Source organism: Eretmochelys imbricata, chromosome 5, assembly GCF_965152235.1.
Source record: "Eretmochelys imbricata isolate rEreImb1 chromosome 5, rEreImb1.hap1, whole genome shotgun sequence".
NCBI lineage: Eukaryota > Metazoa > Chordata > Testudines > Cheloniidae > Eretmochelys > Eretmochelys imbricata.
In genome coordinates, this window is record NC_135576.1 from 35,384,557 (window position 1) to 35,401,854 (window position 17,298).

General features: G+C 39.4%; 1 protein-coding gene across 1 annotated transcript in view; it reads left to right on the top strand.

The window, feature by feature from the left end:
* IL31RA (interleukin 31 receptor A) overlaps positions 1-17,298 on the top strand; it is a 70,409-nt gene that overhangs the window by 38,370 nt on the left and 14,741 nt on the right. The window contains 6 exon segments of the mRNA XM_077817246.1: positions 275-420; positions 3,440-3,605; positions 4,048-4,130; positions 6,054-6,270; positions 8,416-8,598; positions 16,557-16,658. Coding sequence (XP_077673372.1) covers positions 275-420; positions 3,440-3,605; positions 4,048-4,130; positions 6,054-6,270; positions 8,416-8,598; positions 16,557-16,658 — 897 coding nt within the window.

The following is a 17,298-nucleotide window of genomic DNA, read 5'->3' on the forward strand; positions in this document are numbered from 1 at the left end:
CAATACATTTACATATGAAAGAAATTAGTCTACAAACAGTATAGTTAGCTGTGTATGTAATCTCTGTCCTATATGTAGTTTTTCATAATTACAGTTGGTATATATGTGATATGCATTGATATGTGCAAGTAGGTTACAACTAACGTTGTTTAGAATAATAAAGGAACTCTTCCTAGAATTTACATACTCAAGCTATTCTAAACTTTTAATTGAAGTCAAGTTGTAGAATGTTTTTCTATTTAAAAGTATGAGAGCTTTTTTTTCTTAATTCCAGTGAAAACTAAGCCTCCTAAGATAGTTTCAGTAGAAAAAATTGCTGGTGTAAAGCAATTACTTAACATAACGTGGGACAAACCTGATCCAGCATTACTAGATTTAAATTGTCGTCTTCGATACAGAAATACAAATTCAAATACTTCGGTAAGTTACATCATTATTTTCAGAATATTAGATCATTTGTCACTGACATAAATGTTGATCCTTTTAAATGCTGATGACAAAAGGCAAGGATGTAAGATCACTAATAATAACTAATATTTACTCAAATGTAATATAAGCATGCATGATATTGGAATTTTAGAAAATAGAGATGGATAAGACCTTCTGTTTCACTGTCAAGGGTAAATTGTTCTTGCCCTTCTGTCTCAGTGCCCATCCTACTCCTTACTTGTCCTAGGATAAATTCAGTGGAGGTACCCTCAGTCAGTCCAACAATGAAACATGTTTTTCTTCCTATTGTTTTCTGGCAAATAAAATAATTATGTTCACTCAAGATTAGATTAGAACAAATGTAGGAGATGTTTCTCTGACAGCCTGGCTTCTGGCAGGATAAAAATGTGTAAGCAGTGTGTTCTAGAAGGTGGCTTATGTCTTCCTGGCATCTCACAATCCATCTGATCTACAATTGTAAGTGGAAATGGTTCGCTGTGGGCTCCTCTGCTTTCCCTTCACAAAAATAGCTTGTCCACCTGTCTGAGTCCAACTTATAAAAATAACTCCAGATACATTTAGCAGCTATTTGAGCCTATCACAAACTAGCTGAAGGTCTCTGCATGGCTTGATACTTTTAAAACCTTTCATTTAAAAAAAAGCAAACCCTTTTGTCACAGGGTTATGAATTGGTCCTGAGAGAGCTGACAAAAGAAAGCTCTTTGAGGCACCCAGTTCCTGTGAGTTTAAGTCTCTTACGTGGAAGGTCATTTTCCTGGCTGCAATGGCTTCAGTCTGCACAATGAGTGAGCATCATGCCCTACTGATGGATCTACCTTAACTAGATTTTATAAGAATAAGATGGGACTGCAGACTTAACTGACGTTCTTCTCCAAGGTAGTGTTGAAGTTCCACCTGTTAATGAGCCTATCATCCAACATTCTTCCTATAATCACATGTCCTTCCCCAGGAAGCGCTTTTTCATATGCTCAGTGTTAAGTCTTTGGGGTTCTAACTGGAGTGAATTCAAATTTTTAGAAGATGCATGTCAAGGTTCCTTCCCCACTCTGAACACTAGGGTACAGATGTGGGGACCTGCATGAAAACTTCCAAAGCTTACTTTTACCAGCTTAGGTTAAAACTTCCCCAGGGTACAAACTATTTTACCCTTTGCCCTTGGACTTTCGCTGCCACCACCAAACATCTAACACCGGTATTATTATTATTAGGAAAGAGTTCGTTTGGAAATGTCTTTTCCCCCAAAATCCTCCAAAATCTTACCCCGTTTTTTCTGGGGAAGGTTTGATAAAAATCCTCACCAATTTGCATAGATGACCACAGACCCAAACCCTTGGATCTTAAGAACAATGAAAAAAGCATTCAGTTTCTTCAAAGAAGAATTTTAATAGAAGAAAAAGTAAAAAAGAATCACCTCTGTAAAATCAGGGTGGTACATACCTGACAGGGTAATTAGATTCAAAACATAGAGAATCCCTCTAGGCAAAACCTTAAGTTACAAAAAGACACAAAAACAGGCATATCCATTCCATTCAGCACAGCTTATTTTCTCAGCCATTTAAACAAACAGAATCTAACGCATATCTAGCTAGAATACTTACTAAGTTATAAGACTCCATTCCTGTTCTGTCCCCGGCAAAAGCATCACACAGACAGACCCAGACCCTTTGTTTCTCCCCCCCTCAAGCTTTGAAAGTATCTGGTCTCCTCATTGGTCATTGTGGTCAGGTGCCAGTGAGGTTATCTTAGCTTCTTAACCCTTTACAGGTGAAAGGGTTTTTCCTCTGGCCAGGAGGGATTTTAAAAGTGTTTACCCTTCCCTTTATATTTATGACAATGCATAAAACTCTTTGTTTTGGAGACCATTTCAGGGATGTCTGATTGTATTTTGTATTGCTATGATTTGGCTGAGCTGAAAGGAAGAAGCCATATCAAGGCTCACTTAATAAGAGACAAGGCAGCCACCAGGGGTGCCATCGTAGATTTCTGGTCCTCTCTCCCCACATTTACAAAGCATTATTTCTTGGATTTGGCCTCCAGGTGGGAATTTTGATTTCAGACTCTCCATACTCTGAAGCTTGTCTCCAACGTAGAGGTAGCCAAACTCCCCACTCCCACCCCAAAAGTTTTTTATGCATTTCTCTTTTTCAATTGGCTGAGACTTGAGTGGTTCCCCCCTTTCCTTATTGATTGATTGTCACACTTCAGTATCTTCAATGTTGATTTAAGAGGTTATCTTACCCCTTTTTAGTATACATTTAAAAAAAAAAATCCACCCTGTTCCCACTGTTGGTGTCGGCCTTGTGGTTACTGCATGTTTTAGCTTTGCTCTCATTTTTGTTTTGGGACAATCATGGCACTTCCCTGCTTTCCTGGACTGAGATTCTTCTTCTGATGACCTCTTTAGAGTAGGTGAAAATTATAAACCATATAATTCTTCTTCTTCGAAGTAATCATTACTGCCACTCATCTACTTGTTTCCCTTCAGAGTTTGGAGGATAATTTTTCAGGGGGAGTTTCTCTTGGTGCATGCTTTTTCTGTCTTCATTGGTGCAGATATTTTGATCATATGTTGATCATCTTTAGATTGTCTTATTGCTGGGACCTTTGGTTCCCATGCAGTTGGAGATGACTGAAACAGTTGTAGGACAGTACTGATGCTTCAGAGAGGGTAGGGCGCAGTGGCCAACAGAGAGCCTAGCTCAAGCTGTCTACTCCGTTACTACTGCCATTAAGGGTAAAATGTAACCTTAAAAGCTGGTGCCGATCTTGTGGAACAATTGCAAATATCCGGAAATGAGGATGCTACACACACAAGCACTATTTACAAGATAAGTAGCTTTCCCTTTTATTCATACTGGATGGGTGATCTGGGAGGCATGATGGATATGGTCTTGGAGGTTTTTAAGCAGATAAACCATCTGCTGAGGTTTTTTTTTTTTTTTTTTGTTAATAAAGACAACATATTTCGTGTTCATGTTTTCACTTTTAGGTAACAGTTGTTTTCACCATGAATCAAAATAAAAGAAGAACATCATTTAATCTTACGCATCTATGGGATTTTACAGAGTATGCTATTGCCATTCAATGTGTTTGTGTTGGATCAGAAATCTGGAGTGAATGGAGTGAAGAGAAAATAGGAAAAACAGAACAACAAGGCAGGCTAATGGTTTACAACATAGTTTTTCACAGGATTAATTTTGAATCTTTTGGCACAGAAGTTAATACTAGCAGACTATTTTCAGCATATTTTCAGTTGGGTGATGTCATAGTTTGGCTTTGAAATTATGAAAACAAATACATTTAATTAAAGATGACTAGAAGAGGGAGGTCAGAACAGGAGACAAACTGAAAAGGATAGAGAGATCTGAAAAGTGAGGAATATAGAATGGAGGAGAAAAAAGGGGATTGTTTAAAAGAAATAAAAATATAGAGCTAGGAAAGAAGAGAGAAATGACCATAAAGAATGGAAATAAGAGACTGATAGCAACATAGAGAGAAGGTATACAAGGGTCAGTAAAGAAAAAAAAAGTTCAACACTGCTGTTAACCTTTAAAAAGTAACAGCAAGTTTTCTACTTTTTATTGTTTGTTTTAATAGCTCCCTCAAGAAAAGTGGATTTGTGGAGAGTAATTGAACCTTCACCTTCAGCTGCAAATAGATATGTGCATCTTATGTGGAAGGTATGTACACCCATGATGTTAAAATCCGAACTGCCTTTTCCAGTAGAAATTGCATTTTGTCATCTGTGTTATAGGAAATAAAGGTCTGTCAAGTCTGGCTCAGATGAACTCCATACAAAGCTAGAACAGAACCTACAGAAGTTTTCTGTTAACTAACATGATGTTGATTACAACTTTGCAGTCAGGATTTACTCTATGACCCTGCTGACATCTGTTAGGGGGCTTATTCCTTCACCCACTTACTTCCCTGGTCCTTCTTGCATGAACAGAGAGCAACAATACCCGAAGTCCAAAGGTGCAAACAATTCGATGTTTATTGGGGTGAACTTCCAGCAAGCATGATTCCAGTTCCCTTCCTTGGTATCCTCCTTCCCAGCTCTGACACCACAGAGCCTTACACCTGTGTCCCTGTTCCCATTCCTGCCCTTAGCAAACATGATTCCTATTTCCTTACCCCCATTCCCTGTTCCCATCTCCCCCTTTAGCAAAACATGATTCCAATTTCCTTACCCCCATTCCCTGTTCCCATCTCCCCCACCCACACACCCCTTAAGGTTAACCTGTCCCCCTTATTTTCAGGCTTGACTTGTTTTTTCACCTCCCTTTCCTGGAGGACTATAATCTGAGTCTTCTAGTAGTTTGTTTGCTGACCAGATGTATTCATTATTTGCAGCTCCTTTGTGCCCATCAGCTAGGTAATTTGCATTTACACAGAGGCTTACTAGCTTGCTTTTGGATCCAAAGCTGTTAACAGCTCAGACACTGTCTTAAAAGGGAAACATTTTACTTCCACCAGAGTTCTGATGACTTTCCACTTTCATCTCCTGCTCCAAAACACACAGAGATCTGAAAAGGAAAGCACAACCTATTGTGGCCCCTTTTGGAGCCCTAATAGGATTTTAATTAAGTACCATGTTTTGTTTGCATTTCTTTTACCCCTTCTCCAATAGGCACTCCACACGTCCTGGGAAAATGCACATTCCTTCTATATAGTTTAACCTCCATAACATTATATTAGCCATATTAATTTTACACAAAGTGTAACTGCCTCCCATGCCCACAGAGTTTTCATGCACACCCACCAAAGCAACAATCTGATCCCCCAGAGCCACCCCAAGGCTCAGTGTTCCCATCAACATCATATTCAACGTGATCTGGAAAAACTGACTGCTAAGCCATGATCGTCAATGTTAGTTAATATAATTTCTCACAGTTCTATTCTAATTTGCAGTTTTGAAACCTCCTTGATTAAATTATCACCACTTGACCATGTTGGAGATAAGAACTAAATGGTAACATTGTGCTTTTAGAATCTTGATTGAAATAGTGATTAAAAATATTTTAATTTGAGTGGTCAAATGCAAGAAAAATGAATAATTTGGGTATTGCAGTTTTCAGTTGAACAACATATTCCAAAAACTGAATTCCTTGAAGAAATTTGATGGAAAAACAGTAATATTCATTGTATAAATATTTTCAGCTGCTATTATCTGATCAATTGTAATTTTAACAGACTTTTTAAGCTTTTACATTTATTAGAATCCAATAAAATCCGTTTTTAGAATGCAACATAGTTAATTCTCCAGAAAGTAATCCAATATACCCTCTGGCATGCTCAAACATTTCAAATTGTTTGTAGAATTTCTGTTATGAAGTAGTTGGAAGAACATTCTGGATGTTGACCTCACCAAATATTTTTCAGGAATCTCTTTTTTGAGTAATCAAATGAGGAAAACTGGAAAACAGATTACTGAAAAACTGAAATATGTTTGCATGAAAATAATCCAGAGGTAGAGAAGGGAAAAATTCTGGAGTCCTGGCAATGTGTCCAGTATTCATTTTTTATATACTTATTAAATGTGCTTTCGATTATAGAATCGGTATTATAAAATACACGCAACTTTTTATTAATTTTTTTAATAGGTGTTAAAAGAATTTCCATCTTCTGAGTGTCTACTTGGCTACAAAATACAGTACTATCCAGAAAACAATGATTCTTTTAAAATGACGCACAACACCTCTGACAAGATGGCCATGCTCCTTTTAACGGGGGAAGCCTATGTGATATCTCTTGTTGCATATAACTCTGTTGGAGAATCTCCTGAGGCTACTCTAAGAATTCCATCTGTTGGTGAAAAAAGTACGTTTTATAAAATGGTGTGGTAGATATTCTCTTGGATCACTGAAATAACCTTTTCTGTATCCATGTGATAATTCATTTTGCCTGTCTTAAGTACTGTTGCAGTGAAAGTGAAATTGTGGTAGAGATTTTTTTGTCCTAGATTCTACAGGTGGAGAAGACCTATTAAGTCATCTAGAGTGGTAGCCGTGTTAGTCTGTATCAGCAAAAAAACCCAACAAGGAGTACTTGTGGCACCTTAGAGACTAACAAATTTATTTGGGTATAAGCTTTCGTGGGCTAAAACCCACTTCATCGGATGCATGCAGTGGAAAATACAGTAGGAAGATAGATAGATAGATACACACACACACACACACACACACAGAGACAACATAAAAAAATGGGTGTTGCCATACCAACTGTAATGAGACCAATTAATTAAGGTGGGCTATTATCAGCAGGAGAAAAAAAACCTTTTTGTCAACTGTTTGAAATGGGCCATCCTGATTATCACTATAAAAGTTTTTTTTTCTCCTGCTGATAATAGTCCACCTTAATTAATTGGTCTCGTTACAGTTGGTATGGCAACACCTATTTTTTTCATGTTCTTTGTGTGTGTGTATGTATCTTCCCACTGTATTTTCCACTGCATGCATCCGATGAAGTGGGTTTTAGCCCACGAAAGCTTATGCCCAAATAAATTTTAGTCTCCAAGGTGCCACAAGTACTCCTCGTTTTCTTTTAAGTCATCTAGCTCATCACTATATCGGTACAGGATTGTCTAGTTTCACTACTTTATTTAACAAAAGTGCAATAGACTAATGGAACAGCATGCTCTGGTATGGAAGAGAATGTATTAAAGCATTGGTATGTCATTGTACTTCAGCTTGTCATATATTTTCCTATTCGCAATAGTGCTTCCTGTTTATAAGGCCATTAATAGGAGTCACTGTTTTATTATGTTAAACAGACAGTTCTGTTTTTCTTTGCACTTTGTTTTAAATAGTAGTTCAAGAACCCTCCTTTACCTCGCAGCTCTATGATTTTAGAGTCTTATTTTGACTCTCCTTTGTCTTTACATTGTTACAGTCTGTCTGCCTATTAACACCAACAAAACATAGATCTCTTCTGTCATTTTCTTAGGATCATAGATTTTAAGGCCAGACCACCAGATTAGATAATCTGACCTGCTGTATATTATAGGCCACCAACACCACCCAGCACCCACGCACTAAACCCAACAAATGAAATGAGACCAAAGTTTTACAGTCCCCAGAAGGCTCAACTATTATGCGCCACAGACAGAGAATGGGAGATACTGAGGTGCACCAGAATCTGAGGCCGCTGCAGAGGCAGGGAAATGATTAAGGGAGATATACTGAGATAATCGTGTTGAATTGCTCATGTGTTCATTTGTCGTGCCAAGATAACTAGAGTTCCCTCCGCTTTGACCTCCCAATGTTGCTCATATTCAAATTTCAATGTGGTCAGAAAACAGCAAGGTGCTTTCTGACTTGTATATGCAGATGTGATCACATCTCTTCTGATCTTGAGTGTCTCCTTGTCCGCTTCTGTATCCACTATAATATTACTTTTTTTTTTTTATAGCTGTGCTCCCATCGACTTCCCTGTTGTGATCTAATCTCTTGTCCCTGTACCCCATCTTGCTCCCTCTACTTTGCCAGCTCTGGCTTCCTCTCAGTTCCTCTTCTGTGGTTGATTATTCCCTATTTCTTCACTGTCAGTCTTGAACTAATTGGCCTCTGTTATTGATTCCTTATTTCCTATTAAATCACAAGTCAAAACCTGCGCTTCTGTTCTTCTACAGCCAATAAAATGTAAAGTAGGTCTCTGTATGGATATATATTCCAATTCTTCATGTCTCTGCTTGTGTATGCACCTGTCTACTTTCACATCTTATTGTAACAATTCCATTATTGTTTGCTGTGTTATCAGATAGTGTGTGTGTGTGTGTACATGAATAAATAAAACAATGCTTTACACAATTAAGCTGAATTTCTTGTTTGACTTTTCCTAAATCAAACACGGTTCTATAGATAAAAATCTGAATCTCTCATTGCTAAATTGGTACACTAGTATGGATGTTTGCTCTATTAAAATGTTTATATCTATTTCTGTTAATTTTTAAGTGTTATTTTGCAGCTTTTAAATGGATTGATACAGTGAGGACACTTACTTTAAATGAACAAATGGTTGTGGAATGGGAAGCATCAGTTTCAGAAGTAAGCAGATATGTCATTGAATGGTATGAGGAATTGGAGACTGAGCCATTGGGTAGATCATGGCAATATATATTAAATACTACAAAGTGGACAGCTCAGAAAGGTAAGTTGACTATGCTTGCGTGACCTTATAATTTTCACATCTCCATCAGTTACTACTTAACCTAAATCTAGAATACAGATTTTCTGTTCAAGAAAATGTATTTTGTTTCTATGTTTAACATAGGCTGTGTGTTATACTGTAGTATCTTTCTCTGGGGTGTGGGCAACATACTCTTTTGTGTCTAGCAGAAGTATGGTGAGACACAGACATAACTATTTTTCACTGCTTAGTAAGATAACAAGACTGAGAGTCACCGGCACATGACAGCAAACAGTGGACAAAATAGTTATCATGAAGCAGAAATGGATGTAGCCTTTGAACCTTTCCATTCAATATTTGTAGCAGCACCTATTTTGCATATAAATTGACTAATATAAACAAGTAGAGACTTATAAATAATTTTAATTTTAAGTAATCTTTTGAAAAAATAAACAAAACATTGACATTACTAGCAAGTAGTTTAAAATAGCAACAAAAGCTTTAAATACAGATATTTAATAAAAATTCAACTTCTGTACTATTAGGGCCAATTACCAAATACATAGTTCTTTAGGTGTGATCAGGTGAGTGCGACAAGAAAATACAAAATTGAATGTCTTCCAGTTCTTGGGAAATGAAGACAGGTAGTTTTGGAGTAGAAATTTGTATTCTCGTTAAAGAGAAATGAACATATTTTTGAAGCTCTTTGGCAACATGTTGCAACAGGAAATTATAGAATATTAAAAAAATAATTGCACAAGTCAAGAACTACAATATGACACTGTGAGTATTCTATATAGGAAGATATGGTCCTTGCCTCACATACAGGGCTGGATTAACTACCTTGTGGGCCTGGGGCTATTAGATATTGTGGGGTCCCTGTGTAAAAGTCTTTTTCCTAATTTAAAACAAAATGGTCACAATTATGGCATCAAGGCTATTAACGCTATACTAAACTTGCCTTTTAATTAACATAAAGCCATTCTGTGGTTACATTTCAGTCTTAATATGTAGAATATAGTTAACTTAATTAAAAATAGCCTACTCCTTACCTTAAAACAGCTGTTACATCAGTGTCTTTCTGGGAGTGAGTTTGGGTGCAGGAGGGGCTCCAGGCTGGGGCAGAGTGTTGCAGTGCAGGAGAGGGTGAGGGGTGCGGGCTCTGGGAGGGAGTTTGGTGCATGAAGGGGGTGCGGGTCTGGGAGGGAGTTTGGGTGCAGGAAGGGATTCTGAGCTGGGGCAGGGGGTTGGGGTGCAGGAGGAGGTGTGAGGTGGAAGCTCCAGCCAGGAGGCGCTTACCACAAGCGGCTCCCAGCCGGTGGCACAGCAGGGATCAGGCATGCTGCCTGCCTGCGTGCCATGGCCCCACGCTGCTCCTGGAAGTGGCCGGCTGCTGGCACATCTCTGTGTTCCCCTGGGGGGAGGGGAAGAGTGTGTCTCTATGCACTGCCCACACCCGCAGGTTCCTCCCCCGCAGCTCCCGTTGGCTGGGAGCTGCAAAGACGGTGCTGTGAGTGGGGGCAGCGCGTGGAACCGCCTCCTGTCCGCCAGGTGCTGCAGAGATGTGCCAGCAGCCGGCTGCTTCCAGGAACGGTGTGGGGGCCACGGAATGCACGCAGCCTGCCTGAGCTGTGCTGGGGCCCCCATTAGCCTGGGGCCCTGGGCTGCAGCACCTAAAGCCCCTGCATTAATCCAGCGCTGCTCACATATCTTAAATCTGGAAAATATGACAAGACAGACAAACAGTAATAGGCAGACAATAAGCAAGCAAAATATCAAAGCTGCAAATATTTTGTTAGTTTGAATTTTTTACTTCCTCTAAATCTCACCCATCCCACCTTTATCCCTGTGTCCAACTGTCAGCCAATGTATTACTAATCCAAAATGCTGCCCTTCCACCCCCACAGAAATAGATTAGGCTTGGGAGGTGAATGGGAAAGTAGCACATCAGATGGTGCCTATGTTAGTTACTAAAAGTGTCTTGAGGTAGTCTTGAGGCAGTTCCAATTGACCTACCCTACTCGTCTTCCCCACCTCACCACATAGGAGTTCTAAAGAAATTTAGACTTCTACTCTGGGGTTCCCTAAAAGGCTTTTCCCATCGCTCTTCAGGCCTTGCTGGAACACTTGGGAATGTTAGAGGAAAAAGATTTTAGGATCAGAAGACCTATCTACAGCTTTCATTTCATATGCTCTGACATTATATTGTGTTTTTAATGAGGTAAAGAAACATTTATAAAAGTGGAAGATTAATAAAGCTGCTTTGTAAAATAAATAAATAAATAAATAAAATAAAAAATAAAAAGAAATCCACTGATGATGAGTTAACATTGAAAACACTGTATTAGGTTGAGTAGAGGCATTTGTTTTGAACTGCTTTCATAAATGCTGTGCTAACGTTCCTCCCATTCAATATGTTTGCTTGGCATAATCCTTTGATGCAATATTTTGTCTTCCTGTGATGATGATTCAGGATTCTCAGCATGAGAAGATTCTCTTTAAGCAGTTTTGAGTGTCTGTTTCCCCTTTTCCTTTCAGTAGGCTGGTAAACTGCTTCGGCAATTTTGTTGCTGTCTGTATACTTGTCTCTGTTCTAAAGAAATTTAAAAATATTTTGATGGCTTTCAATTCAATAATACCAGGGAATTCCCACTGACTTCAGTCAGGCCGGGATTTCACCCCCAAAGTACAACTATTTAATCTAAGTGTCAAAATAACTTTAGGAAACAGAATCAAGAAGAATGAATTTCCGGACAGTCAAACTGAGAATAAAACTCACATTATTATGTCAAATAGTAATTAATAAGACCCCATCCATCAAAATTCTTAAACATATGCTTAACTTTAAGCATCTGAGTAGTCCCATTGACTATTCATATGCTTAAGGTTAAGCATGTACTGAAGAGGGAGGAGACTTTCAAAGGCATAAAGGTGCTCAACTCCCATTGAATTTCAAAACATTGAAAGTCAATAGGAGTTTGGCACCTAAGTATACTTGGAGCTTTTGAAAATCTCTCTGCTGGATCAAGGTCTTAGTGCAGATTCAACACTATAAAGTGAAGGACGACTAATTTTAAAAGACCTTACATTTTTTTCACAAACTTGTCTAATTGGGTTTGAGCTCATGCAACTTGTCATATGGTCTTTTTATAAAAAGAAATAACTACAAAAACATTTGCCTTATTTATTGAAATCTGTACATATAATTCTAAAATAATTTCTTATCTCTTGCAATTTATACATCATGCTTATTGCAAGATTGTACTTTTAATGCACATTAGGAGATGCACTTGAAAATGTATCCTCCTATGATTTAAGGGCAACATTTTTTAAATTGGGACCTAAAGTTCGGCTCCAAAGTTCATGTTTAGGTGCTTAAATGGCCTGATTTTCAAAAGTGAAATTGCAAATAGTGAAAATTACAATCATATACAATATAATAACAAAGAGGTTAAAAAATAGAAGAAGGAAAGAGAAGTAGTAATATAGCACGAACTACTGCTACAGGGGGAAAATAAGACCAGAAGAAACAAACAAATATCATTATTGGTCCATCTGGTACACTGCTACTTAAAGCCATATGACATCATCCGATCCACATTAAAAATCTCAGAAGTTTCCTAGTGCATTAGGGGCGGCTTCAAAGTAGTTGAAGATCTGATGTGATCCTTCCCTTCAACAGAGGTGTATTTCATAATTTTGCTGAGCAGTTTCCCCAAACAATCATGGCTTGGTTATAGGTATATGTAATTCTCATTAAACTGTATTATAGTATCTAGATTCAAAATCAACCAACATATGAAGGGGTAATCTTCCGTGTTAATGGCCGTCTTATCTGGAATAACTCATGCTCCTTATCTGCAGATACAGAAATTTGTCTGTCGAGTGTATATATTTGAGACAGTTTAAATCTTTCCCCAGTATTGTTCATACTATGTGCAGTAGGTGAGAACTAAATCAATTTTTTTAAAACTACTACTTCACTGAAGTAGGTGCAAAAAGGGTCACAGAAATTCTTGCTAATCTTGCTGTACTTTTATTTTACATATATGGGAAGTATAGTGAAAAGAAAATGATCTGTTAAAATTATTTCTTAGTTTTTAAACCATTTCTTCATTGGTGGTAAACTGAAATTGGAAATCTCTTAATTGATCAGTGGGCTCTTTTCTGATTTCCATTATATAAAATTGCACAATTAAAAATAGCAAATTCTTTTCAGTAAACTAGTACTCCAGATTTCAAAAGCAAATGACAACACTGACTTGTCAGAGAAGCAGTTTGACCACAGTAGACTTGCCCACTCCAAATTCATTCCCGACTGACCGGTAGCAGTTAGGCGTTGCAAGCTTCCACAGGTCTATCGCCACTCACTTCTCAACTGTCAGGGCAGCTCTCCACTTGGTATTCCTGCACTTCAGGGCAGAGGAAAGCAACTCACAAAGTTCAAGGAAAGTGGCATTACGCATGCGAAAGTTTTGCAGCCACTGTGAATCATCCCATATCCGCAACACTATGCGGTCCCACCAGTCTGTGCTTGTTTGCCAGGCCCAGAATCGGCATTCCACTATATCAGCCAGCCCCACTGCTACCAGGATGTCCCAATTGCCACAGCCTGTGCTTTCAGGAATGTCTGTGTCCATGTCTTCATCACAGTCATCCCCGTGCTGGCATCTTTTAGCCTGGTTTTGCACATACTCCAGGATAATGCACGAGGCGTTTACCATGCTCACAACAGCAGCAGTGAGCTGAGTGGGCTCCGTGCTTGCCGTGGTATGGTGTTTGCACGGGTAAAACAGGAAAAAAGGCGCAAAATGATGGTCTGCCATTGCTTTCAGGGAGGGAGGGCGACTGATGACATATACCCAAAACCACCTGCGACAATGTTTTTGCCCCATCAGGCACTGGGAGCTTAACCCAGAATTCCAATGGGCAGGAGAGACTGTGGGATAGCTACCCACAGTGCACTGCTCCGTAAGTCGATGCTAGCCACGGTATTGAGGACACATTCCACCAACTTAATGCGCTTAGTGGGGACGTACACAATCAACTGTATAAAATCAATTTCTAAAAATTGACTTCTATAAAATCGACCTAATTTCATACCCCAAGCGTAGCAATCCTCAGAACAAGAATCAAGACTCACTTAGCTTGTTTAACATTTGATTGACTGTTTTGTTTTGTGTTATTTTCTGTAATGGAAGCATTTAAAGGACTGTATAAACTAGTGTATGCAGGGTTGGCTTCTTACGCCTTCATAACATGTGGAAATTGTTTCTAACTGCAGCGCCATCCTTTCCCACAGCAAGCAATGACGGTTGGGTTTCACATTTAAAAGGAGGGGCTGCGGTTTTTGGGTGGATGTGTAGCACACACCTCCCCCCACTCCACCGCGTGGCTATTCTCTGGGATGATCCCTTCACCCCTCCCCCCACCGCATGGCTATTCTTCAGGATGATCCCTTTTAGCCAAGTGCAAACAACCCAACATGAACAGGGTCCTTTTACTGTTCCCTTACAAAAATTCCCCTATTTCAACCAGGTGACCATGAATGATATCACTCTCCTGAGGCTAACACAGAAAGATAAAGACCGAATGTTGCTTGAATGCGACCAAAACCCAGGACCATTCGCTGCCATGCTTTGTGCTGCAGTGATTCCAGACTACTTGATACTGGCTTGGCGTGGTAAAGTGTCTGATCGTGGAGGACAAAGTAAGGCAGCCCTCCCCAGAAACCTTCTGCAAAGGCTTTCAGAGTACCTCCAGGAGAGCTTCATGGAGATGTCCCTGGAGAATTCCCGCTCCATCCTCAGATACGTTAACAAACTTTTCCAGTAGCTGTTCTGGTCGCGAATGCATCCCGATTCTTCAGGGCAAATCAGACATTAAACACTATTGCTTTTAAATCCTGTACTGTTTAAAACTCACCAGAGTTGTGTTTTCCAGCTTCAGGGTTGGGAATCCCGCCTTGGGAGGGTATTGGCTCCAGGGTGATGAAAAGGTCCTGGCTGCCGGGGAGAACAGATTCACCGCTTGCCTGCTGCTCATTCTCCTCCTCCTCCTCATCCACAAAATCCTCCGCCCTGTTGCATGAGACTCCCCACTTGAAGGTGTCCACAGACAGTGGTGTGGTAGTGGTAGGGTCCCCCCCTAGAATGCCATGCAGCTGATCATCGAAGCGACATGTATGGGGCTCTGACCCGGAGCGACCATTTGCCTCCTTTGTCTCTTGGTAGGCTTGCCCGAGATCCTTAACTTTCGCGCGGCACTGCTGTGTGTCCCTGTTGTAGTCTCTCTCCACCATGCCCTGTGCGATGTTTGGCATATACATTAGAATTTCTTCTTTTTGATTGGAGTTCGGCCTGCACAGATTCTTCTCCCCATACAGCAATCAGATCCAGTGTCTCCCTTTCGGTCCATGCTGGAGCTCGTTTGCGATTCTGGGGGAACTGCATGGTCACCTGTGCTGCTGAGCTCGCCATGCTGAGCAAACAGGAAATGAAATTCAAAATTTCCCGGGGCTTTTCCTGTGTACCTGGCTAGTGCATCGGAGTTGAAGGTGCTGTCCAGAGTGGTCACATTGGAGCACTCTGGGATACCTCCCGGAGGCCAATAATGTCGATTTACGTCTGCACTACCCCAAATTCAACGCAGCAAGGTTGATTTTAGCTCTACTCCCCTTGCTGAGGAGGATTACAGAAGTCGATTTTAAGAGCCCTTTAGGTCGACGGAATGGTGTTGGTTGTGTAGACACATTCATTTTAAAATCAACCTAACATGGCTAAATTTGACCTAACCCCATAGGCATATGGGGCAGAACTGTGCATATGGCTGAAATACATAGAGCACAAGTCAGCCTGTGTATGCAAAGGTGGTTTAAAGCTCATCTTGGCATTGTCCTGATTCTGGTGCTACTCTGTGCAGTCACATCTCCCTGCACCATTTTAGCAGCATGAGACTGCTCTAATTTATGGTAGTCAGCGATGGATTCAATGAGCTGAAAAAGCAGTGGAGAATTGACATAGTTTGAGGGTCTGGCCATGTCCACTTTTCCCTGCTAAACTTGCCAAGGAGAGAGAGAGGCAGTGGCAACAGAACAAGAGCCTCTGCACTGGCTTTACACAACTGATGATAAATCATGGGGTGATCCTACTTAACTTGAATAAACTGGTTGTAGATTTAGATAAGATTAGGCTGGCAGCGTGGCTACACTAGACAATCTGGTCCAGTGTTTTCGAACATTAATTCCAGTGGTAAGTGTCTCCCAGTGAATTTCAACTGGCTGAATAGGGTTTGGAGCGGGAGATGCCCTCACACATAACTGGTTGCTAGACCTTTGGGGTTTGAACGATAATTGCCAAGAATTATACCTGGAAATAAGATGCCACTGTAGAGATTTCAGTTCAGGTGTCCTGATGTCAAGTTATTTACAAGATGAGCAGCTGCATTCTGCATAGCTGGAGCCAGCAGGAGCTCCCTTGTTACTTTTAAATGCTTTTATTACATCTTAAAGAATACTTCTTTTTGATAAGAAATAAACATAAAAAGATGGAAATCGTTTCGGAAAAAGAACAGAAGGATCATCAGCTACTCGATGTTCTCAGTCCTACCTCATAAATTTACAATAATTAGCCTTGTCAAATACAAATGATGGTAAGATACTGTGAACATGTAAATTGCTACATAAGAAAAAGTATAATTATTCCTTAGTCAAAATATTTCTAGTGAAAAATAAGTCTGAACTCAAATGCTTTTAGAAAAGCTGCCAAATAAAGTCCATTCTATGTTTTCTCTCCATGCTTAAGTACAGCAATGGGTATAAAAGAGAATAAGCATAGATTGCACTCCTAGAAACTGAGGGAAAATACCAGTATGGAGCATTCTTAAATTCACCTAACACTAGCAGGAAAATACAACTTTATTTTCCTTATGTAAATCTTAAATGAAGGACATGTATCTGATAAATATTTTTTTTCTTACAGGTGCCTTTAAACCTTTCAAATGCTATAATATCTCAGTGTATCCTCTCTATGGAAATAAAATAGGAACTCCACATTCCATACAAGCTTATGTTCAAGAAGGACGTATGTATATTAAACTATCAATATGGTCAAACCATCTGTATTACTCTCTATCTTGTAATAGCATCTGTGTATTGTGCTTAAGACCTGTGTAACTAAGGGAAGGAAGTAGTGATTAGTGCATAGAACTGTGAGTTAGGATTCCTGGTTTTTATTTTCAGTTCAGGTATTGACTTGCCGTGTATTTCATGGAAAGTAATTTAATCTGTGTACCTCAGTTTTCCCATTTTGTGATATGAGTATAGAGCTTAATTTGCAGGGTTGTTGTAGGTTTGAGTAATGTTTGTAAAGCACTTTGAGAAAAGTGCTTTACAAACATTGTAGAAGAAAGCTGCTACAATGTATTCAAATTGTTTTTATTATTGTAAATATGGGCCAAATCTTAAACATTGCAGTCTCATTTAGACTTAGTTTACGCTATTTTTCAAGGATGTAACTTACTGAATTTTTTTATATTCAATTTCACTTTTTCCAGTGGAAGGGTGATTTTGGGGCACAGACTAAAATGACTAGTTTGAAAAGTTGGAGTTTTGCTCTGTTTTTACGGTATAATGGAAAATATATGTTCCTGCTTATTAAGATTTGTTTAAATGGTAGAAAATCTTGCCGTTTCACATTGGGCGGAAATCGTGCATTGATTACT